This window comes from Nipponia nippon, unplaced genomic scaffold (genome assembly GCF_047370975.1).
Source record: "Nipponia nippon isolate SJK-2023a ecotype South Korea unplaced genomic scaffold, ASM4737097v1 scaffold_1, whole genome shotgun sequence".
NCBI classification, from domain to species: Eukaryota; Metazoa; Chordata; class Aves; order Pelecaniformes; family Threskiornithidae; genus Nipponia; species Nipponia nippon.
The window spans coordinates 164107530-164130687 of record NW_028262290.1 but is presented as its reverse complement, the minus strand read 5'-3'; the positions used below and the strand labels follow the sequence as shown (position 1 = coordinate 164130687).

Here is a 23158-nt window from a genome sequence, read left to right as displayed (position 1 = left end):
CTGCGTAAATAGTTGGGGAAAAGAAAACCAAAATGGACCGAGTCTGTACAACTGTAAAAATGCTTCACTACCAGCACTGCAAAAACTAACTTCACATCCATGCAGTGTCGTCTGTGAAATTACACGGACTTGATCTCAGCCAGGACATATGATGAAATTTGACAAACTACATTAAGTAGCTGGAAAAAAAAGGAAACAAAAGGTTGACTTAAAATGTCAAACAGCAGAACAATGTAAGTGATTCTGCCAAAGCGGCCAACAAAAGTGTTGTTTCTCAGCTATGTATGCACGATCATCAGAAGCTGATGCAAATACCAGAACTCGGGAAGACAAGCAATAGACATCGGAAAGGCCTGTACACACTTAGGACACAGTAGAACAGCTCTGTCTACTGTTACGTGTTACAGTCCTAAGGCTTAGCAGAAACAGCAAGGAAATCCAATGAGTCGAGAAGTGCGAAAGCTCTTGTCGCTTCTCATTACTTTACATTTTGTGGCTCGCGTGGGATGAATCTGGCTGAATTCATTCCAGTCTTTAAAAAGAAATAATTTTATTCTTATGTTTGAAAATTTCTTGTAGTTGAGGAGTAAGCATTTGTTTTCCCAAACAATCTCTACGTAAAAAGACATTTACAAGCAGGATGGGAAAAAAAGCGTTATAAAATGAACTACCTGACAGCAATATTTCAACCTTCTAAACTAGAATCTACAACATGTCAACAATAGTTAAGTATCACACAAAGCCTTCAAGGAAATTCAAAGCTCAAGGTCAGAGATGATACTCTGGGTGAGAGGAAAGAAAAAAGAAGAATAAATTGTCACATACTATAGTGCCTCTTCCTTTAATTTTTCGTCCGGATTTAGAGACTGATGGTTTCTGGTCAGTCTGAACTGGCGTAGCATCAAGAAGCTTCCTACATAAATTAATAAAATATGAGCTTACATGGCAAAACCCCCAAAATTACCTTAAACTATTTTTAAGTTCATCATGCAAAATATTCGTTCTATTTATTTTGAGAGATGGCATAACTGAGGATTCAGTGAATTCTCCAAGCAACAAAGCAAACCACACACAGTTCTGCAATGAAACGCAAATCAACATATACTTGTTTTCAACCACATACGTAGCCTATCTGACCTCTCTAGGGGTAAATAAATGCTAACAATGAACTTGAAAAGTACTCTGTTAAAGTGGTAGGTGGCTTTTCTAAAGAGATTAACTTGTGTTTCGTGAACAAATCACGAAGACAACACGGACAGAGTAGTTTCAGGATCTCAGCAGTTACACAACGTCTTGGCATAGGGAATGGCAATTCACAATCGTGCACAGGTTCTAAAGCCTGGCTTCTTTCTTAAGCAACAAGGGGTAATTCAGCACTGCTTTTTGCAGTTTGTGTAATATTCCCAAAAGAAGCAGTTACTAAGGCTTTGGAAACATGAATAATGTTTCAAGAAAAGGCTTACAGAAGACTATACCATTAACTGAAATTAAAAAAATACCCAAACTGATTTTTGAGATATCTGGCAATTTAACGTTTTAGCTCCACTGCGTCCAAAAGCAAAGAAATTTGATAGAAAAAGAACCTAACTGCAATTTAGTAGAGGTGCAAAACACAAATGGAAAACAACTTGTGAACTCGTGACTTCCTTTGTATCAAAAAAAAAAAAAAAAAAAAAAGAGTATTTTCTCTTGTTCCCAAAGAATGGGTCATAAGACAGGTCACGACATTCTGACTGACTGATTTTGAACCAAAGTTTCTTCTTCAGTCTAAGAAAGATGAAAAATCACCTCTCCCAATCCCAAGTTTCCCTTGCAATCAAATATTTGCTGTGGTTTATATTGCAAAATTTTTTTTGGAACTATTCACTCATTTTTCTGCATCGCTGTAATTGAGTTTAAGGCCGTAACATGCATGATCCTTAAGGACCAATGAAACTAATTCAAACCACGACAGAGGTTGTCACGAATATTACAAAGAAAATTGTAAAAAGGACAATTACATTACCTCATTTAGAAATTCTGACGCTACAGCAATCATCTATCAGTACCAGTAATACAACATTAGCAGGAAAATTTTATGCATAGTTTCCACCAAGTCAACATAAGACAGCTCAATGATTCTTACGGTTCAGGTTCTACATTGACAACAGGCACATCTCTTCTTAGCAAAAATCTGTTTTCAGGCACTGGGGGAATTTCTTCAGGACGTACCACAGGTTTGTCCCTCTTTGTGCTAACATCGACTGCTTTTTCTGTTATATCACTCTTGTCAGAAAGGCTGCTATGGGGAAAAATAAAGTTGATAAATTAAAATTAACTGTCAACTGATAAACACCACTTCTCACAGCAAATTCCAAGACAAGCCCATATGATGCACTGAGCCTTAAGATGGCTTAACAACCAAAACATATTTCATGAACAACACCTTTTATGCTAAAGGAAGGATGGTGCACTGTTACTGGAAAGAAGGTTCAGTTCTCACATTACAATGACTAATCTTCCTTTTAATTTGCCGTTTGTCATTAAATATTTTTGAAATATAATAAAATATAAATCAAAGATCTCTTATTTGTCTGATGTCTCACTATAACACGGCATAGTGAGTCCTAAATACTTTAACGTGCTGAGGCTTACTTCAAAGTTGCTCTAGCTTCTATCTACAAAGATCTTAAACTGTTTCATAGAACAAGCTACCCGACAAGCTCAGCTTTTTTTTGTTTGTTTGTTTGTATGGTTTTGTTCGCTTATAAAAATCAACTATCAAAATCCAAACTTATAGAATAAAAGCACCTTCATATTCATTGCTCAAGTACTTCAGGAAAAAAAAAAAAGTAGAATTTTTCAGATTTCTCTGAAATTCTTAAATTTAAGAGATTAGTCACCGTCTTTGGTTTGAGATTCGCTTGCCCCTTGGATCCTCTTTCTTCCTCTCTTCCTTTCTTCGCTTTCTTGATTGTTTGGTTTTAGCTCTTCTTTTACGCTTTCTTCTTCTGCTTCTTTCGTTTTCAGCTTCACTTTCAGACGAGGTTTCTGAAGAGCTTGATGCACTGGAGGAGGAGTCTGAAGCTTCTGAGTCAGAACATACTTTCTTCTTCTTCTCCAAAGCTTAAAACAGATATATTTTAAATTTACACTGTGTCTATGTGCGTGTAGATTTATTGTGTATATATACAGCACAAGATATACAATTTCATATATGTATAAATACACACACATACTGCTTCAAAGGAACTGTGTGTGTAAACTATGAACTTTTTTCACAGTGAGTTACATTAAAGTACAATAATAAAAAGTCATAATTGTGTCCAGTCTAAACCCACATCAATAAAATGATACAGATATTTTTCCAGCAAAGCCAGTTGTAAAAAAATTTCTTCAGTTGCTTATGTAAGAACTTCCATGCACAACTTCCACCATATAAGATGACTTATCAATGCAAAACCAAAACAGTCTTAAGTCATACACAGTAACTTTGTAACTGAAGTTGAACATTAACTTGTGCCAAGCTAATACAAAGAAAGGCTGAGAAATAAGTATAATTGGAAGAAGGAGGGTTCCCCCCCTTTTCCCCTCTGAAAAGGTATTTTAGGTTATAACACTGAATTCACACCTTTGGGTTAGAACAGAATACAGAGATAAGCAAAGAACACCTAGAGGAAAAAAAAAAAATCAGTTTCTTTAGAAAGCAATGCACAGGTTACAAAACAAAGTTTAAGAAATTGTTAGTCTCAGGCTCAGTTATATATTTCTTATTTCTAGAACTTTGTCATTTTCTTTTTTCTGCATCCTCATACTTTCACATTATCTATCCTCTTGACTTTCTCTAAAGGACATAAATAACCACATTATCTGTAAGGAAAGTCAAAAGTGGAGCAGAAACTCAAACTTATAACACTCCACTACTTTACAGCAACTGTCTAAACGTATATTTAAGATCATTCATTCCTTATGAATTCTCATGAAAAGGAAAATTACGTTGACTGCATACACTGCATATATTAGCATTACACGATCTTAAAATGAACCTTTGGAAACTGCACAAAATTCAACTTCAAGGAAAGCATATGGTTGAGTCTCCATCTTTCCAACTCAGAAAAATAAGCTCTAATTACTTTTTGAGTATGTCACATTAACCTCAAACATTAATTAAGGAGCATAGGAAGCAGGCAGATGTTTTCCAAGGCACAAAGGTTTAGGTCAGAAAACCTTTTCCCTTGCTGTGCCTTCCTCACCTACACCAAGCTTTAAGTCTTAAAGGCTTGTAAGAATTAAGATTCTAGAGATTCACCATATTGATTTCTAGATGTTGGCATAATTTTTGTACTCTCTGAAAACAACGTCAGCATTAAATTAACTTCATATATATATATATATATATATATATATATGCTTACCATCTTTTGCTGATTTTGTAACAAGCACCCCACAGTCAATAACTCGTACATCTGCATAGGGCCTACTTGCAGTATCAGTTTTCAGATTTTCGATTTGTTCTATTACTTCAAAACCAGAAATAACCAGTCCAAATACAACATGTACACTGCAGAAAAAATATTTGGGAAGTACAAACATTTATATATTGCTGTAATTATTTTCCAATGAATTTCAGATTTAAAAAGTCATTCTGAAATAGAAACATTCAGCTTCACTGGCATCATCTGGCTCTTAAAGTGTATTAAACTTAAAAATAGGATTTTTACTACTTCTACATTTACAACAACGCTAAGATTTCATGCAACATGAAACAGAGGTCCACTCAAGTTCTATTTGAGAGAATTACTTGATGTCATTCTACTCTCTTCTACATGGGCAGAGTAAACAGATCATGATTTCTAATCCATACTTCTATTTTTGAAATTTCGTGCAATAGAGAGATCAAGAGTCCATAAAAGAAGATGACAAAACACAGTTTTACCCAGAGAAGAAGCATTTATAGGTCTACACAAACTCAGCATACAAGTTCCCACTGGCATTGCAGGGACAATTAGAATTAAGGAATTCCCAGTTTTGTTCTACCTTAGCACATTTCTCTGTCCGTCTTCCATTTGCCCCATAACCTATACTTCCAGGAACTAATATATTTTGGGGATAAAAACATGCCACCAAAAAAAAAAAAAAAAGGAGTACTACCCAAATATATTAAACTTGACATTTCAACTCACTGATTTATGGACTGAGGGCAGCAACTAGTTTTAAAGAAATGAATGCTAGGATTTAAGAACTTTCAAGTTTTTGACCAGCTTTAGGAAACAAGTTGCGACTTGAAATTTTTATAGAACTGAAATTTTTGTTTTCTTTCTTGTTCTACTGTATAATCTTTCACAGAATTAAGCATTTGTTTCCCCATTGTTGTCTACGTTCAATATAACATGTGAAGACTTGCAACCTTCAAATTTTAGCCATCATTGGAGAAGCTATAAAGGATTCTTACCCATCCAGATGAGGAGCAGGTTTTGTTGTTCTGTTTGACAAACAGCAAGATGGTAAGATGGTAAAAAAAAATAATCAGGGATTCAGATGAAGTAAAAGAGGAGAATGGCACAGAAAAAGAAAAGAGGTGAGGGTAAGACAAAAAAAATAGTGAAAAAATCCAGTTACATACATGGAATTAAAAAAACTTTACAGATCACACACACAGGCCTTTTTAAACTTTTACACGAAATGTGTTTGAAGTTTCACTAACTGTGCATACTTGAAAGTTGTACCAAGTATCGTTTTATGCATGCAATAAACAATCTTCAAATAAGTGTCTTTAAATACACATTCAAATATAACTCACTAACATTTTTAATCACAGATAAGATACAATTTGGCAATAAATACCGGGTAACTAATGGAATTTAAATGTTTCTGAAATTGTTAGGTTCTTACATTACAAGGTCTCTTTAAAGTCAGTTTGGTTAAAAAAAAGAATGAGTTATCATATGTGATAGATTCTTTGCCTTTTTCCCCACCCTCTGCTACTTTCTTACTCTCCGTTTACTCGATTGGCCTCATGACTCAGAATACAAAGCAATATGTCTATCTTTAACCATCCAGACTATAGCACTTCAGCTCCTAAACTCGCAGGCTTCCCAAAAGCCACAGCAGCACAATGCAAGCAGACATTATATGCTACCCTACAGTTTACTTCGGTGATAAACGCAGATTGCCTCCCTGTTTTTCAGCTTCCCACGTTGAGCTGTTTCTAGCCTGAAGGAGCAATGCAATTGCATTACATTTTGTACACTATCCTAAAATGCATTTGGAGTTACGCCAAATTTCTGAGTTGACTTCAAATTGGCATATTCAAGGCTGTGCACATGTAATTATATGTTAAGATTCACCTTTTTGATGATAATGCTATGACCTAGTATCTCTCTACATCCTTTTCCAAAAAGGAAAGACAATTACTTCTACAAGTAAGTCTGCTTAATGTCGCACAGGGAACCTTGATATGCAGACAAATTCAGTAAAGAACATCAGAATGTGCTTACATATTGGGGGAGAAAAAAAAAGAAAAATAGAAGTCAAGATAATTTGCATTTAATGTTATTTTAATATTTGAAAACATTCTTCCTCTCTCCTCCCCAGGCACTGTTCTGCCTTTCTAGCCTTCTTCCAATGAACTCCCCTCTCTCAAAATAAATACTCACAGATGCTTTTTCTAAATTTACAATAACACGGACATGGTACAATGAAGTCAGTTTTTCACTGCTATAATAAAATACTACTTTTTAAGCACATATCTTCACTCGAGTTTTGAGCTATTAGGTGACAAAACACTGCAGTGCTGGCATGCATGCCAAAAGATGGAACTGTGAATGAGGAGTGTTTACACTCTTGATTTTTTTTTTTTAAGCTCCAAATGCCAACCAGACCTTTCACTTCTGTAATGCTAAGTAATACAGAAAACTTCTTTGGTTTAACACAGGGAAAGAAATGCTATCAAGACGACATTTAATTTCTCAATAGTAGGGGGTGTTTTTTGGTTTTTTCCCTTGCTAATACAGCATATTGCTACAAACAGAAAAATTCTGACAGCTTTTGAAGTTCTTTATGCAAAAGTTAACTGCATTAACAACCTGCTGTTAAGTAAACATTTTAAGCAGGCTTAATTATAAATCTGATTTAAAGGAGTGAAAAAATAGAGGTGGGTTACTTCAACGAAATCAATAATAAACAAGACTTAGTGCTTAGAATTAGCTAGAAACAGCAAGAGGTTCAAACACACTTGATATGAATGCTGTAGTAACGTGCTCCTGCCATGCAGCAGCGGCACTCGAAGACCAATTGAGCAAATTACCTAACGTGTACTTTCTTTAGCCTAGTCCTCAATAAGCAAAGAAAGGGATAGTGGGTACACTAAAACCCATGTAGAGGTTTCTTCCGTTACGCTGGCAATTTGATAGATAAAATGGAAAAGATTTCTCTCATTTACTTGTTCATGAAGTGAAAACACAAGGAGAAGCATCATCCAAAAAGAAAACTTTTCAGATGCATGCCAAGGAGTTTGGCGACTTAACAGACTTCCTACGGGAAGCAGAAACCCAACCCCTCACTGTGCTTTTGAAAGGTTTCTCCTCTCAACGTTAGGGTTGTAACATGACATTTATTCTGTAAATGAGCACTTTAAAAGACCACTTCAAAGTTTTCTGCATATGTTCTGCGTTTCAATCCTTGAACGTTTGCTTTGGTTTCGAAACTTAATCAGGAGAAAACCTACTTACTGCCTTTGCACTATTGAAACCCAGAGTCATGATGAGTTCCTCCCCCAAAATAATATTTTATTAAAACATTTCTACACAGAACTTTCACAATTTAAAACATTCATAATCTGCCTTATAATTATACTATTATCCAAGTTATTTACAGAAGGACAAATACCTTTCTTCACTCAACTTTAAATTGGTTTAAGATACTGCTGAAGAGAAAAGCATCTTTTTGATAAAAACATGTTTTTATCGCCCACCCCCGCAAGAACCTCAGTCCTAACAAAGGATTCAATGCACATAACAATATGATCAGAAAAACAAGAAAGAAAAACAGAAAGAAGAAAAGGAAAGGACACAGCCTTAGAGGAATGAGACATTACCTTTGGAGCGCACGATGTAACACTGTTTCTGTAAATTTTACACAAAAATGGCAGAAATAAATTGTAATACATTTTCAGACAAAACTGAGTCTATGTTTTATCAAATACAAGTTTAAAATTAATATTAATCAAGTTGTATGCAGAACAAGGATGCCTAAAAGAGGGCTCTAAATTTTCTTTAGAATACAAGGTACTTTGAAAACTACAGTAAGTTCTCCTTAAAAACAAAAAGAAACCTACAGACATAACCTGCTCGCATACACCGTTACAAAGATAAACAGGTAGAAAAGAGCATCCTCCCGCTCCCCTCTAAGTCTCAATCCAGCAAAAGTGTTAGAACACATGCACAACTTTAAGCAGATGAATAACTGATTTCAAGGGCTTTATTCACATGCTTGCAGTTACATCGGTGTTCAAATGCTCTACTGAATCCACTCCTAAGTATATACTTCCCACCATAGCTTAAATGTTTTGCTTTACAAATGAAATGTGTTAAGTCAGTAAGTCTACAACGTCATACGTTTCATAATTAGCTGTTCATAATATTCATTGTATTATGAAGCTTTTCTAAACCTAAGAAAAACAGGTGCTTTCTGTAAAATATGTGCATTGCGATGAGATTGCTTATGTTCAGAATTATAGAAAAACAAACACATTGCAGATGCAAAAAAGACAAAACGTGGACCAACTAACACCATACGTTTGCTCTGGCATAATTCTGAACAGCAGCAATGTTTTAAAACTGCATTATCAGTCGAGCTTGTCCATATTTTTTCCCCCCAAATAAACCATGAATTCTTAATTATGCCTCTGCATATCTGAGCATTGAAATGATCCAGTTGTTACTTGCTACACACAAAAGCATCCTGTGAATGCTTTCACACAGGCTGTGCTTTTACATAAACTTTTGATCAAGCCAACGGGACCTGCTTGCGTGATAGGTGCACACATACCACTTTCGCTCAAAGATAATGCAACATCAGCCCCTTTCATTTGAAAGTTTTAGATTTTTACATTCCTGACAACTGTTCTATAATTAGCTCAAAGGTATTTCATTCACAGTAAAAAAAAAAAAAAAAAAAAAGAACACACACCAAAAACTGTTGGTTAGAAGAATACCTGTTTTGGGACACCAAAAAGACTTAGAAAGGAAGCACTTTTAATAAGGTGGTAACATTCAGAAATCATTTGTAAAATCAAAACAAAAAAGTCCTCACAATTTATTTTATCCTTCATTTAGCAGATCAAAGCGGTTAGTTTTTTTGAATTTAGTAACTAGGCATGGCACCACGCATTAAAAACATTTTTAAAAAGCTATTTAGTTTTGAGCAAGAAAGCAGAGCTTGAGAAACACATTAAACCAACGATACCCTCAATATGGAAAAAAAAAATAATATAAATCTAGCAGTAATAGCAAAACAGCCTCAAGTTTTAAATAGCTTTTGAACACAGAGGCAAGAACTCCAAGCATTTGAACTGATAAGGAATACAACCGAGGACTCCTCTTTCAATTGTAATAAGGATGTATTCCTCAGTAGACTACATGGCCAAATAACAAGGCAATAAATGAATTATTACACAAAACTTGCCCATGACAACAAAGAGGTTGGTTACTTTTTTTTTGCCTCCTATTGTTTTCTTTATGCTTCGTTCTGCACAGTCACTTCTATTTTTCTAGGAAGCGTAGCTTGACAGATTTTATATGACAACGGAAGCAAAGTTAAGCCCAAGCAAGCATGTATAGGATCAGGAATCTCATTAATTTTATAGTACTTTATATACTCGTTTTCACAAGAGTTGCACTTATTTTTTATTGCAACTTCCCTTACTAGCAGGTTGGGTATGGCCACAGGCACGATGGAGTGGCTCTGAAGAGCCCAGGTACCTTCATCAGATCAGCTCGACTGAGAAGCAGAATGCATCGCTCAAGAAGAACGTCACCCAACAGGTAACGCAGCCGCTGGGCTGGAACGTCCACCAACAGGCCAACTATCCCCCCCCGACTCTAAATCAGGGACCTAAAGATATGAACTATATTTGTGCAATGTTCTAGATGCACTCCCCCAATAACTGATAAAAATAATCATCATCTTTTCAGCAGCAGTTTAAAACAGATATTGGCGTATATAGAAAAAGGATGATGATTCTAGAGTGATTCCTGTCAACCTCTGCCCCACCCTAGGGATTCCATGTCTGAGTATCAACATGGAAACAGGACGATTAAAAGATTAACAGACTCACGGGGTGTTCAGAACACTTGCTAAGTAACTGATGGTTCTAAAAGAAGTTAATCACGGACAAGAAGCAAATTAAATAGTGGTCCTATCTGAAAATACAAACAGCTAATTTATAAACGGGTACATTACAACTGTCTTCAACACAAGTCTGCAATAAAATGCTACAACAGATCCTTTTGGTTATAGAAAATTCAAATTCCAATGTTTCACAAATCCAAACATTATAAAGGGATAGTCTCTGGATCCTTTCTGCTGGATTTCAACAAGATGCATTTCTTCAGATTAGGAGATGTTTCTTAGACATGTCTGAATAGACTTGGCCTATTTAAAGTACATATGCGTGAAAAACAATCCTGCTTTTTAGCTAAACATTCTCCTTCCAACCCAACTGTTACTCCTATTCAATTAAGAAAAAAAGATAAGTGGGGAAAATTAGTCAACGAGCATTAAATACAGCACTTCTAACATTTTTTGTATATAGATATACACACACACACCCCTACACACACACACGCATCTGACTCTTTGTTCTACTTTTGCATCTTGCCAGTTTCTACCAGTGCTTTGATTTACGTTCATTCTTTTTACACTGGCCTCACTGGCGTTTCCTAACAATACTTACACTGTCTTTTCCAAGCCCAGTTCTCTATTGTTCCTTATAAATGCTTCAAACTCATTCATGCCAGAGAAATTCCTGATGAATCAAAGCAAGCTGTGATACTTTAGGATCGGTCAGATACTTGCTTACATTAAGATTAGTCTGGAGCATCTATTTCAAGTAAAACTGACCACTGTAGCTCAACTTGTAACAATTTTTAGGCATTGCATAGAGTCTTGTTGGGACCAGTTTGTTAGTGCAGTCTGTCAAAGAGATATTTGCTGCCTGATTACTTTCTCCAAAGACTAGTTATTCCAAATGGCACTTATCTGTGGTAAGCAGGGAAAGCACTTCTGATGAGCAAGCAAAAATGTTATAGTCAGAAATCTTGCTATTATTTGAGCCCTAATTGAACAGATACTTATATGAAAGAAAATAGCTTACTTGCACTCCTTATTTGCTACATTACACATGTATACGATACAGAAATACAGAGTTCTCACTGAACCATAAAAAATGCAAACAACAGATCTAAAGAAGTTCAGATGGAGATGAACTATTTCCCTTTCTATAAATCTAATCAATAAAATTAAACATGTTCAAACCATTAAAAATCTAAAGACTGCCACTGAAGACTGCCCTTCCACACAATTTTCAGGTTACACATTTGAAGAACGTTTTTCCTAATGAAAAACTACTGAATAACTGAGCATTCTTTTCAGTATAAGAAACATGCTTGAATTTCAGCTTAAAGTATATCACTGAAGGAAACAAATATATTTCATTAAAGAAAAGCTGTATAGATACACAATACATTCCCTGAAGTAATCAGACAAATGTCACCAAGCAAGACTAACTGCTTTAATATATTGCATTTTAAAGTTAAGTCAGAAACTGCCTAAAGTCTTTAGTAGTTGTTTCCTACTTTGAATCTTGAAATTCAAACTCTCCATGAAGCAAAAACCAAGTTCCACCATTAAAAAAAAAAAACCTATACAAAAAGGCAGGTTGTTGAACTATGTGTTTCACCATCCATCCTTGCCTATTCGTAAATGGCGTTATCAAACATGAACCTGACTTTGGAACTGACTGTGTACATACACGCCTGCCTTTACCAGCGGCCTCAGGGGCTTCTGTACGGATTCTGTAATTGTACATATTCATTCCCAGGATGAGCTGCAGCACTAGAGGCCAGAGGTGGGATTCAGCTTAAATGCATAAATTTGAACACAGTAAAGGCATCCGCAGGTGAGCTAGGCATCTCAGCTGCGGGTCAGCCCTCCGGAGAACGCTCAGTTGCCAACATACAGGCACCCTGAGCTGCCCTACTGTATCCTGCCTGGCTTCCAGCTGCTACTCCAGGAGCGCAGGGTGGCTTGCAGGTGCTACGTCATATTTGCACGCTGTCTTGGAGTTCCCAGGGGTCTCTCAACCAGCATTACATGTCTGCATGTGATAAAATGAAAAAAGCCCTGGTCAAGAGGGTCACAGAAGCCTAGAGCATTAGACCATGCTTGAAAAACTTAGTAGCCCACCTAAACCTCATTGGCTATACTGGGAGCTTACTCCTGGGCTTGATTCACTTGCCTGAATGTAGGGCAAGCTGGTGCCATTTAAGACAGTACAGGATATCCAAGAAATCTGCATGGGGCAGGCGGGTAAGACACCAGACCTTCAGAACATCCATGCCCTTCTCTCCCAGCAGCTGAAGGCCAGGTAGGATACCCTAGGACACTACAAATGGCCTTAGATTCCTACAGGCAGCTGAGGTGACTCTAGCTTACATGGAGACGATTATGTTTAAGTATCTTACCCTGCCTGAATTCCCACCAAATTAATGCTTTCTCTTTACAGCGATTCTAGGAAAAAACAGATTTTTTTGAAGAAATCTGCATCTTTCAAAATGTTTCTGTATTTGATGAAAGTGCTCTGAAATACTGTTCATTTTATTGTCCCATGTAAATTATATTTTAGCACCTAACACAACCGCAGGTTGTTTTGGTGTGTGGGGAGAGACAAGGTGTTTATGTCTGTTAAATCTAATTGAACAAGTAAGCTGAGTCTACTAAGCATAAGGGAAAGAAGATGACTTCTGAATCAAATGCAGGAGAGAAAAGAAACTTTAGAGCCCTCAAATGATAGCTTCTTGACTGATGTGACATCATTAAGTTTCATGTATATTGTTCAGATAAGCTTAAAAATGGAAAATTACGACAAGAGAACCAAAAGATAAGTCACCAAATAGTAAATAGTGAACCAATGTTTTGCAGAGACCTTAATAAACCATGGGGGCTTTTTATATAGAGATTGTTTTCCATATTAATGTGTATACATACCCATTCAGATTTACTGTAAGGAAGCACAACATCTAAATTTGGTTTGAAGGTAACAGAAAACAAGCTTTTGACACTTACGATTTTTATCTCTATGGAAAGTCAGAACAGTGGTAACTGTGAAAGACTTCCTCTTAGGTTCCTATTCATTTTCCATTTTTAGGGCATTCTTTAGGAAGAGACCTAAAAATGTCTCTTATCTGAACTTCACCATATCATACTGAAGATCTTTTTTCAGGCAAAGGAAGGGAAAAAAAAAAAAAAAAAAAGATTCTTGAGGACAATTCCTCCTTTACTGAAGACAGTGAAGCGCCATTCATTCTTATCACCCAAGAAAGATGGCAAAGAAAAAAGTTCTTCTAGTTAAGTAACTACACTAGAATTTACTTTGTGAAACAACACTAGTGTTTTCAAAAGTTCTTCTCAGCACAAGCCCAAAGTTATAATCCAGATCTTTCCAAATACAAACTGTTAAACATTAACAGAAGGTAATTTTTAAAAGGGAGTTAACAGAAGGAATAATCACATAAAAATTAGTAAGCTTAAAAATACTAATACTGAACCTAGAACACAACTACTTTAACCAGAAGACTCTGACATATCAGACCTGAGTATTTATTGATGGTAGAGAGTCATGCATTTTCTACAATTTAACAGAACATGGCTACATACTAGAATGGATTTTTTTTTTTAAGGTAATGAAGGAAAAATCTGATTATCAGCACATAATTTTACACAGCGTTGGTACCAAAGTAGTCGGTATATGCATAAGTAAACAGAACTAGGCAGCAAGATAGGAGAAAAGCATGTCAGGAACGAATACTCCAAAATAAAATAAAAAAATTTAAAAAAAAAAAAAAAACAAACCCCCTCCCACTCCCCCCCCCCAAAAAAAACCCCAAAAAACAACCCCAAAACACCCCTCCCAACCTAAATCATAAATCATTGTATTTAAAGAGCACATGCAAAATCATACGAATCACCTGTAGATCTCACTCCCTTTTGCATACAATGCTCAACACTGTAATTTGCAGATAAGTCTGTTAAGATTTGGTTGGTGCACACACAAAGCCAAAGAATCTATTTTCTGGGCACTAATAACTTATTGCATAAGCCGTATTTTTAGGGTAAAAAGCAATGAACAAGGAACATCCATGTAGTACCAGCTTCTAATCTAAATGAATGCCACAAGCAAACTGCGATAACTGATGTTCCCTATTATAGCTTACACTGCAGGTACCCACTCAACCCTATTTAAAATAAGGCGGATAACATTGTTATAGATAATTTAGCAATACCATCTTTCTCATGAACAGCGCTTCTCTGTTTAAGAAAAGCTCAACTGTCGTATTACATCTACTCACATGAAAAATTGGGAACCATTGGTATGTTTCCCTCGGTTTGCCATTGACAAAAGGAACGCTCTGTCATGTTTGAGAATAAAGTTTTCATCTGTTTGAAGAAAAAATATGTTTGTCAGATTTTCCCTGACAAGGAATACAAGTCTTATTTTCTTAGTAACTTATGGATGCTATAAGGAGAAATTCTGCTGCTGCTGAAGAAACATGAACAGGTTGGGAAAAACAAAAATCAAGTTTAAACAAGCCTCTCAAAAGTTACAATAGAAGCAGTTATGAGACAGAAAGCATTCTTTCTTAAAGAAAACATTTCAGATATAGTGCAAACATTTCTAATGAAAAAAAATTAAAATCATTATTATTGTCTTCAATAAACATGAGATTCTCATAGACTTGGATTTAAATCCAGCATTTTCTGAATAAGAAAAAGATTGGCAGACTTACTGACAGCCTAAAACAAGACTTAACACACATGATACTGTTATTTACACAGCGTGCACCTCAGGTAGAAAGATCTAGAGAAAAAGCACATTAAAAGATAGCCACCTATCAATTCAAAACTGGAAGTCTCAAAATGTACACAGGAAAAAAAACCCTAGTTACCTCAATGAGAAAGTAAAGAACATATTCTTCCTGCAACCTAAGTATGAAATCAAAGATGACTAAACTAAATATGCATTTTATATTCCAGTGAATTAAAGAGGACTTCTGGTTGTACAGCATAATATAAAACCAGATCTTCTGAAGTTCATTTTCAAAGCTAAAAATAGTAATTTGAGCGTATAAAGCCGTTATTTTTAAGATGACTTATCAAAACACAACGCTGCATGTTTAGCACTCACCACCTTTAGAAACAAACCCTAGTAACTTTTTAGCAAATGGATCTATTCAAGACTTTCTTTTGACTAAAGGCTGTAATACTCCAACACCAAACTATGTCTCTGTTCAAGGCAAACTTAATGGCATGCGCTTCACCACTCAGAGCTACTTGCAAAACATACAGAACCAGGGGCTGCTACATAAATACATATATAGTGCTTTTATTAACACTTGAATACCACAGTAACTACCTGTTTTTTTTGCAAGGAAGAATTTCATGTCTTTAAACGAATACTTTATAAACTCACCATTTTCCTTCCAACAACAGATTTTAAAAAAAGGTAAGTGTACATTTATTTACAAATTCTTTGCAAGTACAATAACTTGTGTAGCATATAAACAAACACTTTTCGAAACGAACACTAAACATACAAACCTTGAATAGGGAAGGGGAGGAAAGGGACATTAACAAAAGAAGAAATAACTGTTTAGAGCTGGAAATTATGCCAGTATTCTTTCCCAGAATAAGTCATTAACCCTCAGAAAGGTTAGACACAGAACTCTTCATTTCTCCAAGCAACACAGATATCCATCTACAAACGGATGTATCAGTTGTCTATATATTTACTAGGGAGGGTACAAGGGAACAGAGTTTGAATTTGTGTTACTGAGCTTTTGTCTCTTACCTTTTCATTTTGCAAAAGACCACATTCTCTATAAACAAAAGAATATGTTGACAGTTTTAGGCAGGAAGATAGGAGTTTATTCATGAATAAAGTTGCCTAACCTCCATGCTGAAAGTCATGTTTAACCAATAATGTTAGCCTTAATTAATTGTCAGTTAAAGTTAAATATTACCAAAAAAATTATCTGAAAGTCATGCATATAAAAATAATTCTCATGCAACATTAGTTTCATGCAAAAGGTGATCTATAAGTAGACCTGTTTTCATTAAGTAGCTTGGGAATCAAGACTTGTTTCTCTCAGAACTGAATACAGAATCTGCAAAGACATATTTCCTCTTACCTTTAAAATAGCCACCATAAATAGATTCACCTCCTTTTCCATTACCTATGCATTAAAAAACATGAATTAAACCTTCTGTTTCATTTACGAAAAAAGCTGTATGTTACATTCCACCGGTTTGTAACGAACCAGGATACTCTGCCCAGTTACTCGTATCTGAGCACAAGCTCCTTAATTAAAAGGTCACAACCGTGCATTATCCTGTTGACGCTCAAAACCTTGAGAATGAAGATTGCCTTAGTGCCTCTGAACACTGGAAAGTACGAAGCAGGGCTCCAAAGGCCAATCCTCACTGGTATTTGCTTAAAGCAACAGCAGGCAGCAAAACAACAGCAAGTGAGGAGGGAAAAAAAAAAAAACCAACAAAAAAGACAATAGTAGGTACACCCAACAATCTTGCCCAGCTCAAAGCAGCTGAGAAACCACTAGAATGGGCGAGGTAAAATAGCCAGCAGTTTTAAAGGCACTCCTACTTGACTCTCAAAACAAGACATTCCCTTGCTGCACCCGTTTTATCAGGCACAAGATTTCAGGACACAGCAAAGAAGATATACATTTTGGTAAGGACAGGTATTTCAGGGAAGGACAACAGGCTAAAACATTATGTTGTACACATACTGCAGGGAAGGAAACAAAGAAACTCCTGGAAAGTCTCCTTTTGGAGACTTATCCGTTAAACACAAGCTCATTTACTAAACATAATTAAAAAAAGTAAACTTATTCAAATAATTAGGTCCCTGTATCAATAGCGCATCACTAGTGCTGCCTCTACCGCAGACACAAAAGCGAAAAGCAGTGCGACTACATTTTGGGTTTGAATTCTGTTTTAATGAGATAGGTGTTAACCCCAGCAAGGGTGGGTTTTTTTTACTTCTTTAACTTTACACATTTTCTAAATAAATATTACTTCGCTTCAAACATTTTAGAATTTCAAAGATTAACAGAGAAATGGGTGATCTATGCTATACTTCACAGCAAATGAAATATTTTTATGGCATTGTAATGCTTCTATGGCATTTTCTGAAGTTATATTATCACCATATAAGTTATAACATTTCTGTTCCACTGAAAACATTTCAGTTTTAGAAGTGTATTTTACCTTCGCTGAAGTCCCCACCCTGAATCATGAAGTTTTTAACCACACGATGGAACGTAGTGCCTTTGTAACACAGCTTCTTTCCAGTTGTTTTGCCAATTCCTTTTTCACCTGCAAGGTTCAACAAAAAGAATCTACAGATTGTCACTGAACAAATTCCAAGGGTTTTACCTCCCCAGTGCTAATGGACATAAGACAGCCATCAGAATAGCACAACTATAAAGGATAACACAGTCCTACCTGTTGCCTTTTGACCGCCCATTAATAGCGGAAGGGACCCATTTACACGGGGACTCCCAAGTGAAAATTAGGTTTCTTCTTAAAAAAATTTCCTCCCCTCCCCAGAAGGAGTGTACTTATTAGCAATGCACTCGGAACAATTTATAAGAAAAGAAAAGTTCATAATAACGATGGGTTAACTATTTTCTGTGGTTATAGCTACACTGCTATCTTAGCTGTGTAAGCTGCTAAGCTTACACTGGAGTCCTTCTCAAACCACTTATACATCTGGATGTGCCAGCTGAGTCCCAGGACAGAAATCCGAGCTCAGAACAGGCTTCAACTCAGTTTCAATGCAATCTACTCTTGGAAAAGTGGGATTGAGCTACTCCAAGCGTGTGTCACATCTTCACCACTCCATGCACAGTGTCAGGCCAACCCTTAAGGCCAATCTGCCCGGCACCAACCCTCACCATCTCAGTATGAAACCTGCACAAAACAGATTCCCATTTCTGAAAAGACTGACAGAAGAGGGGAACAAAACTGTGTATAAAAGAACCATTCCAGGACGAACTGAATGAGAATCATAACGGGGGCGGGAAAATCCCCCAAACCTTGAACTGGTACCAGAGCCATTCTTAAACAGCAGCAGAAGCCAAACCAGGCCACGGTACTTGTTAATCCTTTCTGAGCCTGAGATTTCCTAAGAAGTGGCACCCAGTGGACTCCCAGTGCAGCTGTAGTTCAAGCTTACTGGTGATTTTGGAGAAAGACATCGCAGAACCTCAAGCTTCATTAATATTTCTTCCAAAATTCAGAAGAAAAACTGTACTGGGCATGTGGATGAGGGTACTATGACTGGCAGGGCAGAGGTCCTGCGTAGGGGGTTCACGAGGGATTTATACTGGTCCAGTCAGGGAACATACAAGACACACTGACTTTAGCTTCCAAGAAGAGGGGAGCTGGCAGAACACGGCAATTAAGAGTAACAGGTGTATTATACCCTGTGCAACAGCTAAAATCCCATGTAAACCGCACGTGCGGGAGACATTCTGTAATGAGTCAGGACAAATAACCCAACATTCAGTTTCATCCCACCCCTGGGTATGGAACAGGCATTTGACACTTGGTCAGAGGATATTTAACCGGTATGTTCTGCACCGTGTAGTGCCCTCAGACGCGTACTTGTTACCCAGAGCCAACGCTCCCCTTGTGCAATCTGTTGGTCCTCCACCCAAAATTAACTGATGGCCCAATCAACCCAAATTTGCCATTCCAAACAGCCCATCGCTGCCGGGATGAGGGCAAAGAGCGGTTTGTGGCACAAAACCCACTCATGGCATTGCTGTTTGTCATACTTGTAGATGCCTTCACTCACAAGAATACAACTTATTTTCCATTACCCTGACTCTTCATACTCATAACCCATGCTGCCTCCTACCCCATTTTTATTTTCCACAGAAGTTATCCAAGCAAAGCTATTTATTACAGGGACGGACAAACCCTTTTTCCCTCCAAACATACCCCTCTCTGCTACAGCATTGGAAACCCCAGATCAATCAATACCAAGGAGTATCTGCCTACGTTTTCGGTCACGTTTCAGCACGTCCCTCAGGCTATGGATAATCCCCTTCGAGAATGGGATCCTGCATTGCACTTGACTGCGTGATTGAGCTGGTACATTAAGGTGAGAGGGGAGCGTTAGACCACGGCCAGAAGTTGTAGTCCCTTTTTCTACTCTGCTTTATGGTACTGCCCAGACAGCGTAGTCCCTATTTGTAATAAATAGCAATACTTGTATCGTGCGTGAAAGGAAGGGAATATCACAACTGTGGGCAAAAATCATATAACTCAACTACTTCCCCATAAGCTGCAGACATTTTAGACAATGCACTTAAGCTGCTGGCCAAATGGTGGAGAGCGAAATTCCTGCAAAAACTGTACTGTGTCACTCTGATTTTCAAAACCAATCCTTGGACTCCCAGACAGGCAAAAGACAGAGACCAGTTGCTCCACTGGTCAGAGCTGCAGCACCTCCCTAAGCTCAGACACTTTTCTGCAACAACCAATACAAAGCCCATGGGCCGGGCTTCTTTTTTGTTTATGGCCAAATACTAGCTGTATTCTTTTTGCCCTAAATATGCCTGAATTTTGTCCGAAAAAGAAAAAAGTTGTCTTGGAGCCCCATCTACCTGCACCCTTCCTGCCTAAGCAGTTCTTTCCATGTACTGCAAATCCCTTGGAAACGGGATGGTGGTGAACTTACATAGTGACTGCAAGGGACAACCCATTAGCTGAGAAGGGCACAACACGAGGGCCTTTATCAAAGCGCCCTTCTCCCTTTGGCAGGTAAACTTTGCTCTCATGCCCTGTTAACCCCCTGCACTGCCAACCCAGTCTGAGATATTTTGAATTAGGTGCCCAGTAGCGGTCTCTGTTTCAGATGATGAGAAGGGAAGCTCCTGACAAGGTGCTGAAGAGCAGATGGGCTTGTGTTTATTCAATAGGTGGACTGACTGAAGGACCTGCAAGTGCCAGTTTGCAAGTCCAGATGTTTTAATCTAAATGCAAGGAGCCTCTTGCTGTCAAGGCAGACAACATTCTTTCACATTAGCCAGGTCTATTTTTGACAACAATGTCAGGCTGCAGGAAGGCAGCCAGCATCACCCTGTCCTCCTCCATCTGTCTCTGACAAAAACATCCTGGCTTGCCTCGCAGAGATTACAGAGGGAGCAGCAGGCACGATGATGGGCACAGCATTTCAAACACTGGTCTCCAGTCTTTCTCTCAGGGCGTATCACCTTGCCTTGAGACAAGTGAAACCACTCCACACTGACACAATGGAAGTGCACAGCCCAAACCAAGTTGCCATGAGGTCCGTAGCAGCCTAAGTGAAGACACATGGCACCCCGCAGCTGCAATGCCTTTATCAGCTACAATGCAGGTGGGTGCCCATACACGTCTAAGGAAAAAGAACATGCTGGATTGGCCTGGCATGCAGAATCCTGAATTTATGTACTACAGAAGTGTACAATACTCACAGTCTGCTGCTAAGCTATTCCATTATATAGACTATACGGTGCAGAATGGGGTAGCATCCTCTATTACACAGCTATAGACCTCTTTAGATGAGCATAGGCCTCGCATATGGCTACGAGATGTTGTCAGTGCCAGAAAGTGATGCTGTATTGAGTAAACCTCCAGTGATCAGATTTCTTGCAAAGACCAAAAGATAAGGACAAAAGATATACCTGGTAGGAACTCACGCTTCTATGATGACTGAAGTTCTAACAATGCATCTTGCTGCAAAAAGTGGCAGGAGTCAGGGGAGCCCAACTTCTGGAAGCAAATGACTTATTTGGTCTCTGAAGATGGTATAGCAGCTCTCAACCCCCAAAATTTAAAGCAACCCTTCACATCTCAGTTCTGGTTGCCAGAGGTCAATGCAATCTTACCAGTACACCTTCATCTCCATCACAGAACCACTGCTCTTCTGAAGACAGGCTCTTTAAGTTCTCTAACACAATCTAGGCAAACACAGAAGCAGTAGCCCAACTGGAATGCTACATCAGTCCACGGGGACAGGTGGAAAGTATGTACCAGAGAACTGCTGGATCCTACTGTGAAGAGTATGGATGACCCTCAGTCCGGCCTGCCTCTCCTGGCCACGGTTCTCATCTGTGGTACCATGCAGCAGACTGGATCCTTGTGTGGAGTACTCGGTTTAGATGCTGGGGCAATCGAGGTTTTGACAGCACAAGGCAGGAGGGCAGGGAAAACGGCACGCGTAGTGCGGATAAACTAGCAGTAACAACTGCACTGGAAGAACTTGTCAAGGAGAAGCAGAAAGGCAGACGGAAGAGTTGACAGGAAAAACCTCAGGCAAACTGAACAGTAAGACAGATGTAATTAGCACAAACAGGAAAAGAATTAATGTTAGCCATGAAACCCTAGCCTCCAAACTCAGCCATCCTGAGTTCAAGTTTGAGAACTACCACGGCAGAAAAAGAGATGGCTTCTACCAGGAAAGGAAATGAATATAACTTAATTCTCTTAAACATTACATTCACCACAAGAAATTAAATTACTTCAGGTTCTTCTATATGCTTCTCTCTCCCACGCAGAATTTAATTATCATGTGTTTATTAGCAAATTTTTAAAGATATCTGTCAAATCATCATTCTAGCCTACGAATACGCAGTAGCAAACACTATTTGCAAGAATGAAACAAATGTTTCAGGTAGCATTTAAGTCTGCGAGTCTGATCAAGAGTAGACCTAACTTTGTGATTACTTTCAAATGTTCTTCCAATTAAAGACAGGTTCCAGCTGAAGACATCAATGAAACCTGTACAGCCAGCTGTAGAACTGAATTCAAACAGGGATGCAATACAAAGAAGTCAGACTTTTTTTTTTTTTTAAAGTTGTTCTTTCTTCTGCTTGTTTGTTTCATTCCTCATCATCTCCAACACCTTTTCCTTCCTTTATCTCCACTTATTTCTAGCAAAGCTGCTGTAAGGATTTAAACAATCCTACAGAGCTACAGAACATGAGGCTTCAACATTACGCTATTCAGTCTGCTACTCCATTTTATTTCTTATCTTTTGTAACCCATTCTGATTAAGATAAACTTCAAAAGAGTACCCATTTTTCTATTATAGTTATACCATTCTTTCCCATTCTCAGTCTATCCCTAGGTATCTCCTTAATAAGCGTAAGTGATAAAAAAAAAATATCAGAAAGTAGAATAAAAAGAGGGGACATCACGACACAGACCTCAAAAAAGATGTGTACTGTACTTCCACAAGTTCATAGTATTATAAAGCTCTTCCTAATCTTCACAGAGATTATCTAGAACACACCACATTCTGGGATTTGAGCTCTGACAAGATGAACTTTAAGAAGTTAACGCATAAGGATAAACAAATGGTTTCACATAACCAGTTAGCTAAAAGCTGTTCACTAAGGCCAGATGTTAAAATGCTGCCTGGAAAGTTTTGCTGGAGCATTTTAATGATCTGGGAAAGAGTTATTTCATAGACAAGGCAGAGGTTTCCCTGGTGCAGTTAACTGAAGGTATATTGCAAGTTGCTGAGCATTCAGGTATACAAGACCAGGAGACCACCAAGACACAGAATGCATTCCTCGCATAAACAACACACACCAATTCCTATAATAACCTAAGCAAGATTAACGTTCAACTTGCAGCTGAAAAATCCCTGGGGAACACTGCAGACCAAAAAACCCACCAAACCTTTACTACCCTTACTCTTCCTATCATTAGGAACCATTTTAAAAAAGTTAAGTCCTGCTTAAAAAAATGGGTTGGAGGGCACTACATTACACCCAGATATTCTTTTGCCAATGCTGTCCCTTTGATTTCACAGACCTCTTCTCTC

General features: G+C 37.7%; 1 protein-coding gene across 9 annotated transcripts in view; it reads right to left on the bottom strand.

The window, feature by feature from the left end:
• Positions 1-23158, bottom strand: part of NKTR (natural killer cell triggering receptor) — a 44397-nt gene that overhangs the window by 10869 nt on the left and 10370 nt on the right. For 4 of the 9 annotated variants that reach the window (XM_087731518.1, XM_087731494.1, XM_087731504.1 and 1 more), the window contains 8 exons: positions 17545-17652; positions 16446-16490; positions 14607-14694; positions 5432-5461; positions 4395-4540; positions 2883-3105; positions 2126-2281; positions 826-913 (listed from right to left, as the gene is read on the bottom strand). In XM_087731518.1, coding sequence (XP_087587644.1) covers positions 826-913; positions 2126-2281; positions 2883-3105; positions 4395-4540; positions 5432-5461; positions 14607-14694; positions 16446-16490; positions 17545-17652 — 884 coding nt within the window. Of the gene's footprint in view, positions 1-825; positions 914-2125; positions 2282-2882; positions 3106-4394; positions 4541-5431; positions 5462-8074; positions 8087-14606; positions 14695-16105; positions 16134-16445; positions 16491-17544; positions 17653-23158 lie in introns of those variants that run through there. The other 5 variants (XM_087731526.1, XM_087731509.1, XM_087731533.1 and 2 more) reach the window with 4 other exon arrangements.